We start from the raw sequence: 24251 nt of genomic DNA on the forward strand, positions 1-24251 counted from the left end.
AAGGGGAGGAGGGGCCGGCTCACCCTAAAAATCAAAGGAAGGCTTCCCTTTCCATAAAAGAGAAAACAATACAATGCAAGCATAGGAGGCCTATGCACGTGCTGAGGGATTGTCCTGTTGTTGTATGTGCCATGTATTTAATGCTTCTCTCTACAACTCTCCTTTTGGGGAATCAAGGCTCGTCCAAGGCAGAGAGCCCACTGTCCCAGAACCACCCGCAGCAGTTCAAGAAGTCTGAAAATGCTCCTCACCTGGCCCAGTTTTCAGTAGGTTCTTTTACTGCCAATACTGTTTTGGTTTTGGTCACACTTTCTAGTAAGGGTACATTTATAAACAATATAAACGTTTTAATTAATGGTTAACCAATTGTTATAGAGTCCAAGTCAACAGGCTGCTCATAGGCAGAGCATATAACCCACTGTAGCAGAATCTACTGCTGTTCTTATAACCCTCTGATCACCTACCACTTATGACTGTAACACGCTTAATAATGCGTTAACCCTTCAGGAGCTGTGTATAAATGTGTCTTTAATATAAAGTGTGACCTCTGTTTCTTGGGTTTGTTTTTTTTTATTAGTTCAGCCTTGTAAAGTTGGGTGTTTGCCCATCGGTTCAGTTAACTGGAGCTAACATGCCCTGAGCAAGAGATCATACATGGAATGTTTGGTATTTTAAAAGTTGCAGGGAAGGACCTAGATGGCTTGGAGGAATGCATAGCCAGAGACTGGGTCAAATCTAGAGCAAACCTGTAGCAGCCTAGAGTTCGTAAGGTCAGCTAGTTGTTTGGCGGTCTGTGTAAGACAGGTTTGGAGGAGAGGGAGGATGGTCCAGGGCTTAGGGAAAAGGCCTGGGACATCAGAGAACCAGGTTTGCATCCTTTTGTGGCCTTGAGTAAGCCACATATTCACTCTGTCTCAGCTTCCCATCCTTAAGAAGGGGGATAGTAGCACTTCCCTATCTCACAGGGGTGTATTAAGACAAATACATTAAAGATTGAGTGGTGCTCAGGTACTGCGGTAATGGGCGCCACAGAAGTATCATTGGTAGATAAATGATGGTCTCACTTCATTTCCCAGTAGACTTGTATCCACATTATCAAAACCACCATCACAATTAGCATGGTGTCCACTTTAGCAGACTCAGTAGAGGCCAAGGGGCTCCAGTTTAGGGCTAAATTATGGCATTTACCCACTGGCCCAAGTAGGCAGCTGGGCTGAGGCTCCTTGAAGCACAATCCCACCCCAAACAGCCTGGGGGAATGTGTATGTAAAATGAAAGTGAGAGGTTTGTTTTTCCTGTGTATAATACCTCTCCACACAAGCATTTTCTACACAGGTATTAAAGCCCATCCCTTGAATACCATTGAGATTTAACCTAACCTTGGCCCCAAAATTCAAAAGTAACATTTTTAAAGAGCCAAGATTGGATGAAAGGTGCTTATACTACTAGTGAGCATTCACCCTGCTAAATGGTGGTGAGATGTTTGAGCCTAAAATTAACAGCTTGGTTAAAATTAACCAGACGCCATTGCTAGAGGAATTCAGTCATTTTAGTTCAGCTCATTATTCTTTGTGTACTACCTGGCTCCAGTGTGGGGCGGTGCAAAAGTGTTATCTGCCTAATAAAGAGTTTTAGTTAAAAGTTGCAGTAACTATTTACCAACTAGAAATGGAATAAGGTGGCTGCTTGCTCATGTGATTTTGCAGTGGATTCTTAAATGGGAAAATGCAATCGAGTTTTCTTTCTTCAGAGTCCAGCCTTCTTCGCCAAAGGGAAAGACGGTGCCAACATGTTCTCCACAGTAGCAGAATATTCATCATCCAGTGATGAACTGCTCAGCAGCGATGATGATGATACGATTCACACAAGGTTAGCTTTTTTTCTTTTGTTACTAATTTGTTAACTCTCAAAGGACAAGTTGGTGTAAATGAGCACAGCTGTATTGACATAAGAGCCACCCCTTTACGCCAGCCGACAATGTGGCCAGTATTATTTTTGATTTTGCAACATTATTACAGTGATCAGATGGTGTATCTCCAATTTGCATGCTTTTTATCAAGCTGATCTCAAAGTTTTTTATTCTCCTTTAGCTTTCCCGTTCTCTATTGCAGTTTTTGTGAGTGAGATCTGCAAGGCCTACCAGGCATTTAAAAGGCATATTTTCCTGAGAAATAATTGCTTGTGCATTGCTATTACCAGTTGTTTCCAGAATGCACATCTATTCCGTCCTGCATATGCTCCTGATTTGTGTTTTACCGCTTTCAAAACACAGGGGGGGAAATGTTGAAAACTCTCTAGCTTGTTGGTTTTTGTTTTACATAAGGCCTTATTTTTCTTGAGTGCCCCTCTTCCAGACTTCCCTGTTGTGATCTGAAAAGGGACGTTTTTATCAATTGTAGGTGAGAGTTCATTGTAAACCTCAGATAATCCAAAAAACGTATTGCTTCACTACATAACATTAAACCTATTACTTAATTTTTAGAGTTTTGTGGCCCTCCCATGCCATAATAATTCTGAAGTTTCTCATCACTGTCCTTTTAACTCCACATAATTCTCTTCTAAATTTGAGAATTGCAGGGCCTTTTGTAAAAGGAAATTCACAGTATGACCCCCATGAGGTTTGCCTTTAGATATATGGAGTCATATCTAGAAGTTTTGTGCCATCAAAAGTATCATCTCACCTATTAGCTAATAACCCGATCTCAGTTGAGCACCATTTCGATTACGTGATAGATCTGCAGGGAAATGTATCCTGATTAATGCTAATTGGATACAGGAGGCCCTAGTGGTCAAAGTGAAATCTGCAGCGAGTAATGAATCTTTTCAGAACCTGGATAAAAGTTCCATTCCCACAGGAGTTACGAATTAAAAACTTTTTCCTTCCCACTAAGTACGTGGTCCGGGGCGTACCGGCTTACTTTCACCTCTGTTCCCAGGAGAACTACAAAGCAGCTTTGGTATCTGCTCGTATTCGGGCTGAGAACAGGTGAAAGAGAGAAAGCCACATCTTGCATAATCTGTCCTCTCTTGGAGTGCATAAATTGCCAGGGAGCTGAAGGCTATGTCCACATTGTAATTGCAGTATAGCCACATATGAAGAAACTGTTTTGTCCCCTTGGCCAAATCCCATTCACTGTTGCTGATGTGGAGGATCTGAGGAGCACTCTCTGGGCATGTTTTCAGGGGAACCAGGACAGGGGCAGCTGTCTTTCGCCATGGGCTGTTCAGCGGAAATGGTTTGAGTGCTATTTGCTGCTCTGCTTATGTACCGGATAAGTCAGAATTTTCTTTTAATAAAAGACTTTCCTGCATGTGGTCTGCATGGGTTAAACTGTCCATATGCCTGTAAAGTGTATGTACCGGTGTACTGTATTTATGCATATTAATACCACTCCAGTGAGAATGCAGCTCCTGGGAGACGTCACAATGTTCAGATAACTCCATTTCCCCCTAATTCAGAGGATTTCTTGTGGCTCATTTTTATAGATCAGTTTCACATCTCAGCTCTGAATTTACACAGAAAATTCATACGCACCCCACCCCTGGATTTGTATTTCTCTCTTTGGTCACAATTAATAAAAGTGGATTTCAGTTTTCCTTCAGGGCAAGTCCTACTCACCTTCCTCATAAGAGCAGTCCCAGCAATCCCTCCTCTGTCATGTCATGCTTCCTTCCAATTTTATTACGTTTGCGATTGTTTAATTTAATCCCTTTTTCAGAAGCAAGTCACTGCTCTTCTTCAGACTCTGTTCCTCTGAAAACAATAGCCCCTTGCACTGTTATTGCCTTTGCTTACAGAAGACAACTCGGACCGATTGTGATACAGCCCCAGGAGTACAATAGAGGTTTTGACACCAGGCTCCAGAATCAATTAGTAGAAAATGCGGGGGTTGGGGGGAGCGGCAGAAAATAAAAATAAACCTCAATGAAGAGACACTTGCATATATCGCACACAAAATATACAAATACAAGTTCAGTCCTCCAATGGTCCTCAACTATCCTGCTGAGGATCTGCCACTCAGAACGTACCTTTGTTTGTCAGGCTTCATGGAGTGAGCAGAAGCCCGGAAGTCAGGAGATTTGGGATCTGTTGCCATGTCTACCACTACTCACAATGTGACCTTGGGCATGTCACTCACGTCTTTCTGCACTTCAGTTTTCTCATGTATAAAGTGTTGATAACAATAGTTTATGTACTTTTGTACAATGCTTTGAAACTCCACTATGCTGTGCCAGCACGGAAGACAATGAAAGCTCCCATGTGTTTCAAGCGGAGCCAGATCAGGCTCATGGATTCTGTCTCCACTTGATAGGAGGAACCCTATGCACTTGTGCTCTTCCATGCCCATTGTATTAAGAAAAACTGCACAGCTTGACTTGTGTTAGAGCAGAGTGTCATCATCGTTGTCATCATCTCCACCCCAGCCCACGCTCCTACCTTTCCTTACAGCACAATGATGGCTGGGAAATTCTTGTTGAGGGTCACCTGAAGGAGATGCCAAGGGCACCTTGCCCTTCTCATCCAATCCCAGGCTAACTTTGAGTGATTGGCTGCCCTGGAGGCCCTAATGGGACATCTGATTGGCATGGAGGGTGGAACTAACCTTTCCTTCTATAGGCTGCTGCTGGGGAAGATGTGGAGCCAGTTCCTGCAGCTGTAGCAATTATTTCCCACCCTACGAATGTGCTGAGGGAGGAGCTGGGTGGGTTATAGGGTTTAATACATGGACATGTTACGCATATTTTGTCTAATATATTGCCATTTTCTTTTCCGTTGGGGGCAAACTCAGATAGCATTTGCATACCTTTGTGTGATTAGCATTGTTGCTACTCTTGGTATAGAGAAAGTAAATAAGGAAGTGTTATTTATTCCTTCTCATAATACAAGAACAAGGGACCACCAAATGAAATTAATAGGTAGCAGGTTTAAAACAAACACAAGAAAGTATTTTTTCACACAACACACTGTCAACCTCTGGAACGCCTTGCCAGAGGGTGTTGTGAAGGCCAATACTATAAAGGGGTTCAAAAGGGAGCTAGCTAGATTCATGAAAGATAGGTCCATCAGTGTCAATTAGCAAGGATGGTCAGGAATTGTGTCCCTAGCCTCTGTTTGCCAGAAGCTGGGGTTGGGTAACAGGGCATAGATCACTTGATGATAACCTGTCTGTTCATTCCCTTTGGGGCACCTGCCATTGGCCACTATAAGAGGACAGCATACTGGGCTTGATGGACCTTTGATCTGACCCAGTATGGCCATTCTTACGTTGTTATGTTCTTTGGGGTCTCATGTGGTTCTTCCTAGCCATTTGGGCCAAAATTGTGGGGAGGGAGGTAGTTTTAAACTCCCAGATTATCATTTGGAATTTAGGGTTAATTGTTGCCAGGGGACATTAACATCTACTAGTAGAGGCTCGCAGGGATAGGCTAAGTGACTGCTGTGTATGGAGGCACAGGTTTAAGGCTTGTAGTCCAGACCTTGTGTCTAGGCCTAGACGGGATGGAAGGTTTCATACTGCTAGGGGCCCTCTCTGTGGCTTTTAGGTCAGTAAACTGCTATTGAATGAAAGGGTAGCATATGGTGGGGATGGTTGGCCATGGCCAACTTTGCTGTACAAATACACATTTTCCCCATTTGTTTCTTTATTGTTGTTTCTTATTTATTTAATAATAATTGCAGCCTTTGGACAAAAATTCACTAGTGTGGGAGATACTTTCTTTGGGGGCAGGGGAGTGGGCAAAGTACATAGTCACGCCTGTCTGAAGTGACTACTCTATGCACCAAATATATATTGCCTAATTGAAGTGGTGTCTGAAAAAATTATATTGGAGTCACTGGGGAAAGTATAAAGTAATCACTTGGTATTTGGGTGGTAGAGGGGTTTCTATTGCAAGTCGTCCTTAGTGCCAGTTTCAGCATAAAGTCTATGTAGATTTGTGTGCAAGCTAATCAGCTTGCTCCCGTACAAAAATATCCAAGTGTACTAGCTACTTCAGTGGTGTTAGTTTATTTTAGAATGTGTGTGTGTGTTTTATTTTCACCTGGATTTGGTCTGCTCATTATTTGGAGTTTGTCACCAGGCAACTGCTAAGTAATGGAATGGCAGATTTCTCAAGGACAAGAGTTCCAGATGGAATTGAACTCAAACCCCAAAGCATCGTAATAGAACAGAAGGTAATTTGGACATTTGAAGGTGGGGGCGGAGGGAAGGTGTGCGAAGTCAAATTGCCTATCATTGCTAATGTACAGGGTAGACATCATTTCCATTTCTTCTGAACAGCACTGAGGTCATTTTACTGTAAAGTTTTGATCTGCAATTTCAAATTACACTGCAAATCTTTAAGCGATTTTTAAGCCATTTCAGGTTTTGTGCCTCCTATAAATTCGCTTATTATTACAAAATTGTGCCTCCTTATTTGTCTTTCTTTCTTATTGAGTAGAAGAGTTTCTTGAATCAACAGATTTGTTAAAGGACCTACATAACACAATACTATCCGTCATCATAATACAGAATTAGGGTCCAGATTTTTCACCCTCTTTATAATGTTTATAACTTAGGGAGAAATATCCTCTCACTTTTTAAATCATTACCCAGTGAAAAATATCTTCATTCCTAGGAATTTAAGAAATCATAAAGGACCCGCACAAAACCAGTATGTTGTGCTGTCTTACTCCATCTGCTGGCTCAGTTCCACCTGCATTAACTAGCAAACCATGTTCCCAGAGCAGATGATATTGCTGGTACACGAAAAAAGAAAGCAAACAAAATAGAACCATTCACTCCATTACTGCCTTGAAAACACCAAGCTGGAGGAATAATAATAATACTTTGCTCTTGTAGAGCACCTCTTATTCATGGGCCTTGAAGCACTGACAAACATTAATGAATTTATTCTCATTTCAAGGATGGAGACGATGAGTCACAAAAAGATTGAGTGACTGCCCTCGGTCATAGAGGCAAAGTGTGGGAGAGCCAGCAATAGTGCTCAGGTTCCCAGGCCCCAACCCTGGCTTCTGAGCCTCAGTCATAATAGCATCCTTCCTCTCTTAGGAAGGAATCAAATGTTGGTTCCCCAACTGAAAAAGCAACAAAGAGCTTAACAACCTTTATAGTTAGAAAGTTTTTCCTAGTATCTAACCTAAATTTCCCTTGCTGCAGATTAAGCCCATTACTTCTTGTGCTACGTTCAGTGGCCACGGAGAACAGTTGATCACCATCCTCTTTATAACAGCCCTTAACATATTGGAAGACTATCAGGTGCCCCGGTCAGTCATCTTTTCTCAAGATTAAACATGCTCAGGTTTTTTTTAAAAAAAGTCCTTAGGTCAGGTTTTCCAAACCTTTTGTCATTTTTGTTGCTCTTCTCTGGACTCTCTCCAGTTTGTCCACATCTTTCCTAAAGTGTGGTGCCCAGAAATGGACACAGTCCTCCTGCTGAGGCCTCCCCAGTGCCATGTAGAGTGAGACAATTACCTCCCATGTCTTTACGTACAACACTCCTGTTAATACAGCCCAGGATATTAGCCTAATGGCAAGTTTAAAAAAAAGTAGAATAAAAAATGCCTCACAGCATCCCTTTAATTTCCAGTTGGTTATTTGTCTTTTAAAAGACAAACAGCTTAGATTTAGAATTCACTGCTTGTCTTCAGATACATTGGCCAGCATTCACAAAGGCTTAGTTTACTTCACTAGGTTGTTTATCAGCCAGCAAACCACACAGACTGCTGCTTCTGATTCAGCCGGTGTTCCTTTTTTTCCTTTAGTATAATTCAAAAGGAAATTTCTAATGTAAAACTTAGCATCCCATTGTTTTCCTACATCCCAGCACTGATGGTCCTCAAATACCATCCTTCCCCTTCATCCTCCACAGTAGACAGATCCCTCTGCACTCCACTCACCTTCTAGAACATACATCAGTGCCTCAATGACCCTTTACAAATCCCATCTCAAGGTCCATCTCTTTCTCCCTTGCCAATGGCTCCTAACCCTGCTTTCCCTATGTTTAGTCATTTTCCCTTAAACTTGGGCCGTTGTACCCAGAGCCCTCTGCCCTACCACATCTATAGATGCTACTTGTGTGATGTCTTATAAACCCACTGAACTGACCGGTATTTATCCAGATGTCTGTGATCCTACTAAGGAAGGCTGCAGTATAAAAATGCACCGCATTGATAAGACTGATTCTTAGTCTTTCCAGTCTTTTCACTGTCCCTTCACTGAATGCGATTATTCTGTAATAAAAGCTTACAGCTACAGTAAGTGAAAGTTTTAATGACAAGGACGATAATGAGGTATGGTCTGGGAACAGAGCTGGGATCAAGGAACTCATGAGTTCTGCTCCCAGCTCGGATGCAGACTCCACCTGTGGTCGAGGGGCAAATCATTTTGTTTCTGTGCCTCATTTTTTCTACCCAGATGACAGTACATCCTTACCTACCACTTGGGGATGTGAAGATTTACTAATGAACTAAAGACGGCTATTTTGTAAATAAGGCGCATTACTGATGTTGTATAAATGCTTGCCATAGATCAGCATGTCAGTGCACTGTCATTTGAATTTAATATTTTTGTCGGCTAGACATTTGTGCCATAAGCTGATTTTCTTTACCTGATGTACCACATAGAGTACTGTGCCTCCCCTCACCATGCCCTGCCAGTACTTTCTGTCCTACCTAGCTAGGGTTACACGATGAAACAAAAGTATGTTGTGGTGAATTTAACTTCCCAATCTGTTTTCATGTGCAGAATCATATTGCAGAGAAACAAAGTGGTAGCACCCAGGAAGGACTCTGGAGCATACACAACCAGAACTATCTCCTGCCGGATCTCCTACAGCAAAGCCAAATTTCAGACTCCTCGGTGAACCAGCAAAAAGTTACTCAGAATAGTCAAGGACCTCAGAACAAATCTGTAAATAATAAGGTATAGCTTCAAATTGTGTTCATTAGATTCACTGCAATAACAGTCCCCTCCAGTCCTTCCTTTTCTCCAGCATAGGGGCCAAAGGATCAAATCTCGTCAAGAGAAGAGATCTTTGTTCCCCTTGCTTCTCAAAGAGGCTTGAACCAGGGGCCAGTAGAAAGTCTTGGGTGCCCTAACCCAATCCCTACTTCCTCTCTTGTTTCTCCATCCATACTCCTCTATGTCCCCCTTACTCTTTACTCCCTCCTTTTCCCCCTACCCAAACATTAGTATACTTCCCCTGCACTCCAGTAGTATACGTCTTCTCTTTTCCCATGGTGCTAATGCTCTTAGATTGCTGCCTTCAGCGCTGTCCTAGGGTGCTACCTTAGCTACTCATCCATCTCTCTGCCGATGGTGCAAATCAGCAACATCAAAGGAACATTGCCAGCACTGCCAGGTGAGGGATAACATTAAAGATGCAAATAAGTCATAACTCTCTCAAGAGACAGGTCTTTAAAACAGCCCTGGTTTGCTGCAACAGCATCCTCCTGGCTGCAGAGAGGTTTGAATAATGTCCTACTTCAAATCAGACAGCAGGGAGTGATGTAAATGCAAGGTGTCTGTTATTCTATCTCTTCCTCTAGGCACCAATTAGTTCACTTCTATGCTGTGTCTTGTCATGACTCTTTGCTCAGGCTTCCTTCATTGTAGTTCAATTTGTACCACAAACTCGCACTTCAGAATTGTTGTTCATATCTAATTATGTCATGTACAGTTTCATATAAACCTCAGAGAGCTTTCTGGATACCAACAGTGCTACGCAATATCTGTTCCCTGCCATCAACTTCCGAAGTGAAAACCGACCTTATTTTTCATTGTAGACATCAAGTGCTGAAAGTACACCCTCAAAGGGCAGTTCATCATCTACAACATCCTTTACTTCGTTCATAGATCCTAGACTACTACAAATCTCACCTCCCAGCAGTCCAGCAGGGCCTACTTGTAGCTCTCGTGAGTATGCTTGCTCTTATCATAAAATGCATCATGCCTGGCTCTTTTGCCAAAAGCATCTGGCTTAATTCTTGGAAATGAAGACTGGAATTTTCTGGTGACTTTTTGAAACGCTAAATCCATGTTAATAGTGTTGGGTTTCATTGCACTGGCTCCTGATGAAGTGTGCATTACTCTGTTCTTGTGTGAGCCCAATGCATATTCATGAATACATCAGAAACTGTGCAGACCTATGGTTCTACCTCATGCTACGTTAAGTTTTGCAGAAACTATTCCCTGGCTGTTGGTGAAACATGCAGCTCTCTGGACTTGCTTTCAAATTGCAATAAACAAGTCATGTGTGGGGTGTGACCGAACACTTACATCTTTGATGACTCTCTGTGTCTTTTCTTCCAGCATCTAGCCCCAAACCAGAGCCTATTAGAAGAGGGAATGCAAGGAAAGGCTCTGTTGTCAATGTCAACCCCACAAATATCCGGCCACAGAGTGACAGTCCAGAAATTCGCAAATACAAGAAGAAATTTAATTCAGAGATCCTGTGTGCTGCTCTGTGGGGTAAGCTTAGAAATAAAGAGGCATCTGTCTATTTAGAAAACAGGGACAGCATGTTTCTGAGAGCATAGGCTGTGCTGAGATTTTGCATTTGTATTGCACCTCATCGCAAAGTGACTAACTATTTACCTACAGCGGTACTTAAATGAAGCCACCTTCGAGGTGGAAGGTGACAGGCAGACGAATCTCTGTTGCAGAACATTCTGTGCAACAGGGTAGGAGGACATTTTGATGAAGGCACTAAATTAAAATCTTTCTCACTGAAAGAGCCAAGAGATCATCATGCTCTTCCAGAGCATCAGGACCTGGGTTTTTAAGGCCTTGCCAGAACGTTTCCCACACAGTAAACCGCACAATATTTTATGAATCTTCCTTAGCTGAATGAAGTGCTGAATTGACCATGCCAAGCTTTGCCAAATTATCCTTCAGGTTCTGGGGAGTGGAAATAATGCCACACCTGAAGCTGAATGGGTTAAGCCAGTGGCTCTCAAGCTTTCCAGACTACTGTACCCCTTTCAGGAGTCTGATTTGTCTTGCGTACCCCCAAGTTTCACCTCACTTAAAAACTACCTACTTTCAAAATCAGACATTAAAATACAAAAGTGTCACAGCACACTATGACTGAAAAATTGCTGACTTTCTCTTTCTTACCATATAATTATAAAAGAAATCAATTGGAATATAGATATTGTACTTACCTTTCAGTGCAGAGTACATAGAACAGTTTAAACAAGTCATTGTCTGAAATTTTAGTTTGTACTGACTTTGCTAGAGCTTTTTATGTAGCCTGTTGTAAAACTAGGCAAATATCTGAATCAGTTGATGTACCTCCTGGAAGACCCCAGGGGTATGTGTACCCCTGGTTGAGAACCACTGGGTTAAGCCATCCCCTCACATATGCTACATATTCCATAAAGCAGTGGTTCTCAAACTTTTTTTTCGTGGATCACTTGAAAATTGTTGAGGTTCTCGGCAGACAACTTAATGCTCTTTCTAAATGTTGTTTTTACTGCTAGGTAACTATTGTAAAGCGCTTTGGATAAAAGCGCTACATAAAAAAAACTTAATAATAATTAACTTTTTTGGTTCTACAAATAAAAGCACACAACTCATATTTTAATACCAGTAGTCTTACCTTTCTAATGTGATGGATGTGCCCTCACTCCCCTGCCACGGCAACCCCCGAGCTGGGGCTGGGAAGGAGGGGGGTCTCTCCCTCTCTCACCCGCCGTGGCAGCCCCCGAGCTGGAGCTGGGCAGGAGGGGGGGGTCTCTCCCTCTCTCCCCTGCCGCAGCAGCCACAGGCCTCTTTCTCTGGCCGCTGCAGCCCTGCACATTCTAAATTCCCCCCACACCCTCCTCTCACCCCACTGCCCCCTCCCACCTACCCTTTATTCCCTCCCCAAGGCCACCGCCTCACCTTACATGTGCGTCTTCTCCAGGGTCCAGGCATCTAATTAGTGGAGCCACGCCTGCATGACTCCACTAATTAGGTGGGTGGCCCGTCATTCTCTTGTGTGTGCCGCCCAGACACACACCTTAGAGGGAACTATCCACGGACCACCTGAATGGAGCTTGGTCCACGGACCACAGTTTGAGAACCTCTGCCATAGAGTCTTTCTATGGGAATCTTCTCTAGAAGCTAAAACAGATCAAGATATCAATTCTCTCAGAGGCTGGACTCCCTCAACTCCTACAGATTTCTCAAGAGGTACTCAGCACCTTGCAGGATCAGCCACGTACAGAGAGAACCCAGTGGGTATAAATCGGCATAGATTTATTGACTCCGGGGGAGCTACTCCACTTTAGCCCAGTTGTGGACAGGGCCCGCATTTCCTAGTGCCTTCGCTCTGAAATGGTTTTAATCATCCATCTGTTTTAGGAGAAGAAAGAAGATGAGCTCTGTGGAGCTGACAAAATATTTATCTCCAGTCAGCTTGAGTCTCACATGAAAAACAAAATAAATGAATGAAATAGGGGAAACGCTATCCAAAGGAAATGCGGATTTCCCATTTACAGCTTCAGTTTTGTTTAATGCATGTTTAAAGGAGGCCAAGATTTTAAATTAAGAACAGAACAGCGTAGCAAAGTCTGTAATTACATGTACACTGAGGTTGAACAACGCCAGGTCCTCATCGGAGCATTGCCAGTAGAAACGATGGTTTTGTGCAGTGTAATACCTTATGCTGTTTTATTTCCACTACAACATACTGATTAGGAACCTTACCAATCACTCCAGCCAAACTGAATCCCCATCCAGTGGGTGTCAGTTCATGTCAGCAGCCCATTGGAGCCTTCACTTCGCTGGGAATAATTAGATTTCAGATGGATTCACTCCATTAATTTGGCATTCGAAAGCGTCTTTATGAAACACGGAAAATTTCAGTCCTGAACAATCCACTTCCTAGCATCATTTGTTCCTTTTCTAGTGTGCCCTGTGCTTGGGACTGTTACCCCTCATTGAATTTGAGGTTGGAGTTGGTTCATAGATTTTTAAGGTCAGAAGGCACCATTATATTGTTTAGTCTGACCTCCTGCATAATGCAGGAGCATTAGTGGAGTTGGAGGTTTTGCAATATTCATAGTCTGCTTTTGGGATCACAAACCAGTTTGAGTTCACAAAGCAGTTTAAATCCACGTTGACTTAAGGGGGACTACTCATGCTTAACATTACATGTGCACTTAAGTACTTAGCTGGATTGGGGTTTTATTGCATTGTGAAGTGGTGAGAATTTTGTAATTCACTTTTCACGAGGTCATCTGCATAGTGCCAGAGAAGATATCAGAGGCAGTTAAGAGAAGGAAGCCCAAAGCAGAGTCAGTTATAGATAAGCGATTAATGCTGAAATATGCTATGACTAAGTAGATAATTGACAGTGGTTTTTATGTACTAACAGGAGTAAATTTACTGGTGGGGACGGAGAACGGGTTATGGCTGCTGGACCGAAGTGGACAAGGAAGGGTTTACTCACTGATCACAAGGAGACGATTCCAGCAAATGGATGTTCTGGAAGGACTCAATGTGCTAATCACCATATCAGGTTTGTTCAGTGTCTAAAAGTATCTGACCCACTTTATAAATTATAAAGAAGAATTAGGTTATGAATTCGGTTATAGACTTTCCTCTTGTAGGACAAAGCAGGACAATTATTTTTGCTAATAGGAAAGCACTCTTTGGATCTCCAATATTTGCATCCTCCTTCCAGATTCGTCTGTGACTTGGGATATGCCATTACATACTTAATGTGTAAAATGGTTTGTGGGATATAAAAATGTGTTGAATGCTTAAAACATCATTCCATTGCTGCTAAGGAAGTCTGTGTTTGGTTAATTGCTCGTATAACATGTGAGCATCGCTCTAAGCAGATTTCCATCCAAACATTGTTAAATCACATCAATGTATGGCTGGCAAGAGGGCAAATGAATCATGTGGGACCCTAGTCTGCAGGTGCTGAGGGCCTCAGCTCCCATTGGCTGCCAAGGCAGCTGAGGATGCTCAGCACCTCACAGGATCAGGCCCTTGATGGGAAGGTTGGAATGACTTCTATTTATACACAGGTTGGACACAATGCATTTGGCATAGCTGAAGCCTGTGCTTCCCAGATTTGCTCGTTCTGACTTTCCACGTAATGCAGCATCCCTTTTGAGCCTGTCTCTTGAATCTAGATTGCTATTTTGCCTTATATAGGTCTAAAAACAAAATTAAAAAGACTTCTTGAGATAAGGAATTACGAAATAATGCCCCACCCCCCGTCCGATCATAGGACTGCTGGTGGCGCCTCCTCCTGGTGGCTCTGGGGATTAGCTCTTGCCAGGCGCTGCCCTCCTCTGTCAGTGTCGCTACCCATCATCTCTTTTACTCTGAGGCCTCTCTTATTCCCGGAGCTGCAGCTTCCTGTTTGTGGCTTGGTCACTAAGTTTCTCCCCTTCCAGGGAAATGAAAGTCCTTCCAGACCAGCTGGGTGGCTGGTGTCGCCAACTCACTGCGCCACTTCCCAGTGGCTTGCAGGGGAACCCAGGCCCACCCTCTACACTGGGTTCCAGGCCAGGGATCCTGTGACAAGCAGCCAAGGTCTATACAGTCCTACCCCTTGCTGATGTTTCCCTGGGCTTCGTCCTCCTTATCTGGCTTCCCCCTCTTTCTGGGTTTGCCAGTCCAACCTCTCTCCTCCCAGGTAGTGATTGTAGACTACTTCCTTCCAGCCCCTTGCTGCTGTCAGCTTCTAGGCTTTATACAGCCCGCTTCTGTTCCTGCCCAGCTGAGATCATTTCCAATGAGTGGCCTGCTGCCTGTCTTCTTCTTCAGGTGCAGCCTGGGCAGTTAATTGGCCTGCTGAGTCCTTTAACCTCTCCAGGGCTTGTGTAGGGTGGGCACCGCATCACACCCTCCAACGGGAATCAAAAGAAAATAGGCGCCTACAATGAAGGCTGACAATGAATTGGAACTGACGAAGCTCCCCCATCCAGAATGGCTTTTCCAAATAATATCTGTAATCCTCCCTTCAGACTGATGTCAGATGTTCAACTCTCCCATCAGGCCTGGGTCTGGGGGCAGCCATTCTGTGGGTGTAAGGGAAAACCTTTGTGTGAAGTCTGAAGACTGGGAAAAGAGAAAAAAATAAATACAGGTGTGCAAGAGCCACAATACAATCGGTGTCTCAGTGCCGTGGCAGACATCGGCACCACATGGTGTCTCCTCTTCTGCACTGCTGGCCTCATGTCTCACGTGGCTTCGCTGAAACGACACAAGTCTCTTTGCACTCTGGGTCATAACAATCACTGAGGCTGAATTCAAGAGATTTGTACTGCTCGGAAGTAAAATGTGATGCCTTTTATTTTTCTGATCTATGTATGTCAGGCAAAAAGAATAAGCTGAGGGTGTATTATTTATCCTGGCTGAGAAACAAGATTCTGCGCAATGATCCAGAGGTGGAGAAGCGGCAAGGCTGGGTGTCCGTGGGAGACCTGGAAGGCTGCGTGCACTACAAAGTCGGTGAGTCTAGTTCCTAGGCAGCCCTACGCAGTCCTCCTTTCCTATCTGATCACACGTATTGGCCACATTTTCCTTCACCCTCATTGAAAAATTATACCTGGACTTGGTCATTTCTTCACACCCGCGTGCAGTACATCACGGACGCCCCTCTCCCTTTAACTGCACATTGCTCCTCCCTTTGCAGCCATTGCCAGCAGGGTGTACTACTCTTTGCTGCAAGGGCTGGCTGAACTGAAAGGCAGGACGCTTCTTCTGCTCAGCCGGTGCTTTCAGCATTCTGGGGTTGGCTGGCATCCTCATTGTTAGTGACATCTTTCACCTCCGTCATACCAGTCTCTTCTTCTGGCCCAGAGTACCTGCACGGTAACGGTATCAATGGGATGCCTGCAGGTAATTGATCTGGATGGGTGTCCCACAATTCGTCCCTGTCTCTATATTGTATAAGCCCTAAATATACATATCAATGTTCTACTTAAGTATGCAGTAAAATGCATTTGTGACCATAGCTGAAATATCATCTGGCTCTTATTCGGCTTCTGCATAGAGCACCTTTGAAGATGAACACCAGTATGTGTGACAGTCATTATTACTTTAGCACTTAAGATATTTCAGTGATGCATGCTGTAGCAGAACATAAAATAGATTTGACTGTATTAAAAGATGCTATATTACAGTTGTGTTTTCCCAAGCAATATAGCAAACTAATGTGTGGGTGGATGGGTGGTTGGGATGGGGAGGTCTTTGCCTTATATTCTGTTTTATTGCTTTGCTTGTACAACACAGTGCTTTAAAAATTGGCATAGTTTAGAATGAAATCAGAGACAGAAAGCTAAATAGATCTGCATGAACCTATAGTTATTTTCTTTGTAATTATAGTGCATCTGGATTTATTTTCAACTCTAATGGCTCATTTTTAGCTTTTGTAAAGAAAAGTATTCATAAATGTAAATGTACACTTGTTTGCAGCTTCTGGGAGGATGGGCATGAGATAGAAAATAACTTAAGTAATTTGACAAAATGGTCATACAAATACTCTCGGGGAGCCAGAAAAACTCTAACTTCTAGAGAACCCCCTGCAAACCTCAGACAAAAAGCCTCCCTGCACCTTGACATTTCCAGTTTACCAAAATGTGGTCATGTCTACAGGAGTTGTGTGGATGCCCTTGGACTTTGCAGACAGCATCCCCTTTAAACTGGCTTCTCAACTTTGACCTTCAGCAAAATGCAATATATTCCTCTCTCTCCATTGTCAGATAAACAGGGATTGTCTCTGTTGCTTTGCTGCTTTGGGCAAGCACCGGCTGCTATTTCACTGTTTGCAAATCCTTGTGTATTCTAACCTTTGTCCTTACGGGCATTTTCCTGTATAGAGCAAGAAAACGCTGTTTTTTATTTTCTCTGCCCAGGTTGGCCTTTCTCATCAGTTTTCCATCCTCGTCCAGCCTCACCCCTTCACCGAGCTGCCATTATGTGTTGTGCCAGTGTGAAATGGTCCCGTTTGAGCGGCATGTGCTGAGCACCCCCTTACTCCCCCAGAAATGATTCTTACCTAACTTGTGTAACACCTGCATCTCTTTTAGAGAACCTGACTGTAATTTGCCACACAGACGCTGAATGTAAAACAAGGCAGAAATGTGTAGGAAAGCAATACCCTTGTGGCGTGTTCTATTTCTGAGGGAAATGCTCATGTCTGGCAGAATTAAAATAAAACAGACCAAAAAAACCTTACTTTTCAGTGCCCAGCTCTGCGTTTACTGTTCATAAACCCAACGTGAGTTTAACCATCTCAAAGAAACTGCTCCTCTCTGAAATGCTCATTCAGCTTGACACATGGGGAAGCCACTGCCGCCCGTATGTGTGGGGATTTAATTGCCAACGTGCACGCTGAGAAGAGAATAAAGCCTTTAGCGCTCCACGAAGGAGCTCAGCAAACCGCTGGCCCTCCTTTTGTAGCCTAGAAGATATCACAACGTGTGCTTGATAGCATCGCTAAGTAATACCAACGGGGGTCTGTTGTTTGACAGCAAATCCTTTGAAAAAGCAATTGTCTATGGAAAAGTTTGCTCAGCTGTTTGTCTGATGATTTCCCCAGCCTCTAGCAGCGATTTGAGGCCATCTCGCTGGATAGAAGCAATAGTGGATGATCGAGACCATTATGGCAGGCTTTTTGTTATTCGTTTGTACGGCACCTTGCATGATGGGCCTGGGACTCCATGCACTCCTGCAATACCCACACAAAACCAGATAAATAAGAAACAGAACCAAAAGAGTATGGAAGTGGGGATGGTGTCTTATGGCCATTGCCATAAAGCCACAATAGAGCCCTTAGCCTCTCTGCGAATGGGAATAATAGACTTGCTTAGTTGATGGGGTGGTGTGCAGACTAATTCATTAATTTTTTTATACTGCTTTGAGAGCTGTACAACAAAGGTGCTCTTCAACGGCCCAGCTCAGTGCCTATTGAAGGTAATGGAATGACTCCAATAATGGGCATTGGATCAGGCCCTCGTTACAAGGTATCAATATTATAATTGTCAAGCATTCATGCCAGGAATCTGACTGTAGAGTTTCTTGTCCAACCCAGGAACAGAAAATTATCCTCTGACCTATATACGTTGAGTCTAAAAGCTTTGACGTCCCATCACCAAATACTATTAATGAACTGCTTGCAAATACTGCACAGATCTTTCTGTGCCTCAGTTTAAAAACTTTAAAATACCACCTTTGTAAAGAATTTGAGCAGTAGATAATGGTATAGGCCCAAGTTTAGACTTCAATAAAATAATTTTGCATTGCTTCCTTCCTCTCTCGGGTCTGTATAGTGACCACACAAGCCCCAATCTTGTATAAATTTATGCATGTGAGTAACTTAATCACACACAAAAGTGCTTTCACGAACAGGGCCTTAGATCGAGTGTTTTTAGGGCACTGACCTGTCTTGATTGTATGTAAGGTAGCATACATTTGGATGATAAATAAATAATAAATATTAATAATAACAATAAGCATTGGCTGTGTTACTGAAAGTCATTGAACTGAATGTTTAAAGGAGAGGAGAGATGATTTACAAGTTATTAAATATCAAGGACCAACTTCTAATACCATTACTCAGTGAACAGCCCCTTGGAAAAGAATGTGAACCAGTCACTCCTTGATCTGCACAAGCTGGCAACTGACAAGAATGACCATCATTTCTGTGACTTCATTGAAACCCAAAATAGTCCCATTGAAATTATTGGCTGCGTTTAAATTATTTTAATTATTGGCTGCGTTTGATATTGGCATCAAAATCTGAACTCGAAGTATTTTTGATTTGTATGGGCCATCTGAAACGGAAATAATTGTTCCTTTTGTATTGTAGTGAAATATGAGAGAATCAAATTTCTTGTTATTGCGTTGAAAAGCTCCGTGGAGGTGTATGCTTGGGCTCCAAAGCCCTATCACAAATTTATGGCTTTTAAGGTAAGATAGATCACATCTCAGTTTAAAGGTATCATTAGCACCCACTGTTTTATCCCCCACCGACTGCTCCAGATTTTGTTGCTTTGTGTAACATTTATTTTTAATTTAGGAGTAAATGAGTAAACTTTTTTTTTAATTTAGATCATTTTGCTCACCACGCAAATGTCACATGTCAAATTGTCTCTTAAACATTGCAGACATGCTTTTACTAATTGTTTGCAACATCTTGTCTAAAATATGTGTTTGGATACACAAGCAAATGAACTGCCCCAAAAGTAAGGGGGGAAAATTCCAAAGAGTTGGCTTTTCAAAAATGCTCAGCGTTGGTCTAATACCCTATAAAAATCTATGTGGGTTAGGACACCTAAAGGAGTTAGGAACCTTATGCAAGTCATTAAGAGTTGGATACCTCACTCCCTTAGGATTCTTTAATCCTTAAATCCCAGCCCTTGAGGTCAATAAGAAAGCTTCCATTGACTTTAGTGGGAGCAGAATATAGCCAGCACTGAGCACTTCTGGAGATGTCTGCCAAAATTAATCAAATTTAGCACAGAAATGTGACTGATGGCCATCGTGCTCAGCTGTATAATTCAGCTTCTAGGTTACAAAATCAGAAAGGTACTGTCAACAAAATTTAATTTCAAGTATGGGGAAAGAAACACCTAAACCTTTCCTTGAAATCAAGATAATTGTGACAGAGACTGAACAAACTTTTGGGTTTCATCCAAAATAAACAGTAGAAAGTTGACTGGAGTAGAAGTTTACTCTGAGACAGGAAATCGCAAACTCAGATCTTTGATTAACAGAGAAATGAAATAAGAATGCTGAAGTACTAGAAAAGGGCATGGCTCAGGTAAGGGACCAAATTTTGTTTGATTTATCCAGCAGTTCATAGACTTAAGTGGTCCTAATCACCTGAGTTAGGTAAACAGATACTAGCTGTAAGGCCAAATTCTGCCCTTAGATATAGAATCACTGGGATTACAGTTGTAATTGAGAAGAGAATTTGACCCTGTTTCTGGTGTAGGGATGTATTTTTAGTAAACTGCCTCTTTACAAGATATGTTATAAGTAGTAATTCCTTTGTCTTCAATATCTAACTCATATATCATTGAATGTACTAATTTACAATAAACTAGAGTCAAGATATCAAGTGCTGCCTATGTATATATTTACAGCTCCAATGTCTTTTGGGGGTTTGGTATGTTTATCCTCACACCTTCCTCTGTTATTCTTTTACACTTCTCAGTAACTTGCACCTTTGAGTTGAAAAAGGAAGATAATAAGATTCCGTCGTACCACAGGAATAGGGACGCTGAAGTAAATGTGACATATAATAGCCATTTGGTTTTTGAGTTCTAGTAAATATTGAAAAAGGTTCATATTTGTAAATGTGAAAATAACAAACCCAGAAACCGACGAATCAGGTAGCAGTTACTATATTCATAATGTGTTTATAATTTTATCTGACTTTTCTCTTTCCAGTCATTCATTTCACTTCATCACAAACCACTGTCAGTTGACCTGACAGTTGAAAATGGACAAAGATTAAAAGTGATCTATGGCTCGCAAGTGGGATTTCACGCTATCGATGTGGACTCTGGGTCTGTGTATGACCTGTACTTGCCAACTCATGTAAGATATTACTTCCTAAAGCTGAAATAATTGAGTTGTTTCCTTATTTATTCCTCATGGCTATAGGTTAAAGGTGACTAGATCAGTGGTTTGGATCTTGCTTATCTTCTAAGAACATGTATAATTTAGGCTAGCCAACAAAATGTTCGTGTTCAAACACTTTAGAGGCCACCCCTGTGTTCACAGTAGGTCTCTGTGCAGAGACAGTGGTCCACTAGTATGGATTTCTGTGCAGGATTGGGGTCTAACTACAAAATGAGCCTAAGCAAATCCCCTGAACTTTGGGGATATCTGATTCCAGATCTAAACTTTATCGTCTGTGCTCCGAACTTTTTACATGTACTCCACCCCTCACCCTGCATCTTCCAACACAGAGAAACCCACTCCTATGGCGTCTTACCTCTGGAAACCCAGCTGAAGACCAGCCCAACTCCTAGGCACCCAAACAAGCAGTGCCCACCAAACTATGCCAGTGCAGTAATTCTAGTAGTTACAGTGATGTTAATTTTGTAAACTCATTTGCATTAAAACGTAACTTATGTAGATATCTAGTTGTTGAAAACAATTATTTCTACTGATCCACTTACTAAAGACCCATGTTATTTTTATACGTAGCTTAAAGTGGTTTCTTTCATCTGAAAGCTAGTCGCTTCTTTGATGATGGCACCGTTCAAAGTTCATACTAGTTTATAAGTCTAACCAGGATTGCCTGCCCACTGCATGTGTAATTTGGTTGCTAAGCGTGGCAAATGATTTCTCGTCAAAGAGATAATTAGCACAATAGATAAAAGGCAAGGGACAAGGTGAACCCTTTTAAATGATTTAGTTTTGCAACACGCTCCAGATATAATGATGTACATCAGGAAAGATATTTCCCAAGTGAACGCCCTGAATATGGGGCACCTGTAGAAGAGCTGTGACTCCCTTTGTGTGCACTCTTCCACCGTAAGTCAGCGTGTGCTAAAAATACTTTTTCCCTTAGGAGTCTTGGATCAGAAGTAAATGTGCTGCTACAGTGGGCTGTATCGTTATTTTAGGGACTGTCTCATAGACGATAATTATCACAAGCTGGTTTTCAGTGTCGGCAGCCCAGACTTACTTTAATCTAACAGGTTGAGTTGAGACACGCTTGCTTTCCGTACCCTTTTTCCCCTGTTCCCTCTCTCTCTCTCTCTCTCTTTCGTCTGCTTCAATTGCTCATGAGAATACCAAGGCAACGCATTAAAATTGCTCTGCGACTCTGGATACCTGTTTTAGTGTTACGGATCGTAGTTGCGGAAGCACGGACTCAAGTGGTTGGCCTGAGTGTATTCAGTTCGGCAAGTACAGCTTCTAGGCTTCTTTTCTGTTTATTGTGCCATTACCATGTGCATAAATGTTTTGGGCTGAAAAAGAAAAGATATGTGTGTTATTGGCTTGTGAAAAATGACTCTCCGCTTATCTGTCTCTTCCTGTGGAAATGCTGATTGCAAGGATATTTCATTGTTTACATAAAGTGAAAAGATCCTGTTAGTGTTTTAGAAATGCTTAGTTATTGTTTTGTTTTTTGTCTGAAAGTACTTTCCATAAAAACCCACCTCCATAGCTATATGCTTCTTATAAATCCTTTCTCACTTGCGAAGTGTGTTGGCTGGTGTGAGAGAGAATCTGGGTCCCGTTCTGCTGTTGGACTATTTTATTGCGTGCATTGCATCGTTCCTGTGGCATGAGTGTAAAATGTAAACCCAATAGTATTTAAAGTAGCACTTTCTTTGTTTAAGGACACTGTATGCAAAGCAGGAAAAGACCTTGCAGAGATGTTCACATTTAGAAAGCTCAGGTGATTCTTTCAAACTACCATAAATATTGTCATCAAAAGTGCTAATGAATCATTGTTTTAGCTCATGAGTTATGCTCGGTCTGTATCACAAAAAATGGAAGCGTTGGGTTCCTAGAATAGGGAAGTTGAGTAAGTTGTCTTCCATCCTCTTCTAAAATCATCTTTGAATTAAAGTGTGGCTCACGCTCCTTCTGTCGCTTTATATACCAGCATTTCATGAACAAGCCAATAAATCTCATTGTATCTCAGATGCTCCTTGGCTTCTTTATACCAAGTAATACTTGTAAATATAAAGTGAAAAATTGAACAGTGACTTCTATACAAACCTAGTCTAATAATATCTAAAGGGGGAAATATAATATCCCTTTTCAGCTAGCAAAATATATAGTCCATCATAAACCAGATATTTACTTTCTGTGAGCGATGAGTAGGTGGTTTTTTTTTGCTCTGCCAAGCTATTTAGATTGATATAGTCACTAAAATTGTAGCCCATTTTCTGATATAAATCTTAATAAAATACAATTTCAGATCCAAGGGACTATTCACCCACATGCCATTATTATCCTCCCTAATACCAATGGAACAGAACTTCTACTCACTTATGAAGATGAAGGAGTCTACCTTGATATATATGGGCACTTCACAAAGGAAACTGTTTTACAGTGGGGAGAAATGCCAGCATCTGTAGGTAAGTATGAAAAACAGCACTGTGTTGAATGTAAGATTCTGTTGTATGAAATCTGAGTTTGTTATTAGGTTTGTGTCCAACTGAAAGAGGTTGTGTGGCACATTAAGCCATTTCTGGTTAAAACAGATTTCTAATGAGCAGATACATGTATGTGAATTTCTGTACATTCTTGAGCCAATCAATGATTATAAAAGGGTCTCTGCATTTGTTTGTATTCATTTCATGGTAGTTTATGCCACAAAGGGTTTACTGCAGAGTCAGAGTTTGTATAATAGGATGCAGGCCTTCCAATAGGTATATTCTTGTGTCTGGTAATCATTTTAGTGGGTTACAAAGGAATGAAAAAGTGCGGCTGTTTCCTACTTTGAATCTTTCATATCCACAGTATTTTGTATAGAAATTAATAATATGTAGAAAGTACAGTAGTTTAATGGGTCTATAAACATAACATCCTATCAAATTGTCCTTTATTTTTATCATCATCCATTCAGAGTACATCAGATTAGATATAGCGTTACATGGGTTGTCAGGCTATCCATGTTTTTCATCTGGCCTCACAAATGCTAAAAAGGGGGATCTGATTATTTTTCATCAGGACGTTTTTTTTCTCTTAGGTTTCCAATTGTTAACGTTATAACTAAGAACAAAGGAAACCCACCTCTAGCAGGTTTTTGCATTTGTAAATTTCACCTGATTGGCTTTTTATTTCTGTGTATTCTAATCTTTCTTCATCTTTTTTTTTTTAAGTCACAAGCAAATCATAGCAAAATTGACCTAATTTGATTCTCAATACTGGTGTAAATCTGGAGTTACTCCATGAAATTGGTAGAATTACATCAGAGGCCCATCTTTTTTAGAGGGCTTCCAGCCACCCTTGAGAGCGTGAGACCCACCTCTGTCTTGAACTCAGATATCTACATGGTACCATATACATTGTGCTGCTCTGAGTAGTAAAACCACTTTAGGAATCATTTTAGGAATAAGTTCACTTTTGTACATATTAAAGGCAGGTCTACACTAAAAAGTTGGATCAACCCAGCTACATTGCTCCAGGGGTGTGAAAAATCCACCTAGTTAAGCCAACCTGACCCTTGTGTAGACAGTGCTAGGTGGATGGAAGAATTCTTCTGTCGACCTGGCTACCACCTCTCGGCGAGAAGGATTAACTATAGTGACCAGAGAACCT

At 41.9% G+C, this 24251-nt stretch overlaps 1 protein-coding gene across 1 annotated transcript in view; it reads left to right on the forward strand.

The window, feature by feature from the left end:
• The window catches only part of NRK (Nik related kinase), a 120965-nt gene that overhangs the window by 84442 nt on the left and 12272 nt on the right, over positions 1-24251 (forward strand). Inside the window, exons 19-29 of the mRNA XM_084639819.1 lie at positions 178-266; positions 1751-1869; positions 6082-6175; positions 8748-8924; positions 9788-9917; positions 10314-10472; positions 13366-13509; positions 15327-15461; positions 18823-18923; positions 20409-20558; positions 22906-23065. Of these exons, the coding sequence (XP_084495945.1) occupies positions 178-266; positions 1751-1869; positions 6082-6175; positions 8748-8924; positions 9788-9917; positions 10314-10472; positions 13366-13509; positions 15327-15461; positions 18823-18923; positions 20409-20558; positions 22906-23065 (1458 nt within the window). The remainder of the gene's footprint in view (positions 1-177; positions 267-1750; positions 1870-6081; positions 6176-8747; positions 8925-9787; positions 9918-10313; positions 10473-13365; positions 13510-15326; positions 15462-18822; positions 18924-20408; positions 20559-22905; positions 23066-24251) is intronic.

Source organism: Lepidochelys olivacea (assembly GCF_965140295.1).
Source record: "Lepidochelys olivacea isolate rLepOli2 genome assembly, chromosome: 9".
NCBI lineage: Eukaryota > Metazoa > Chordata > Testudines > Cheloniidae > Lepidochelys > Lepidochelys olivacea.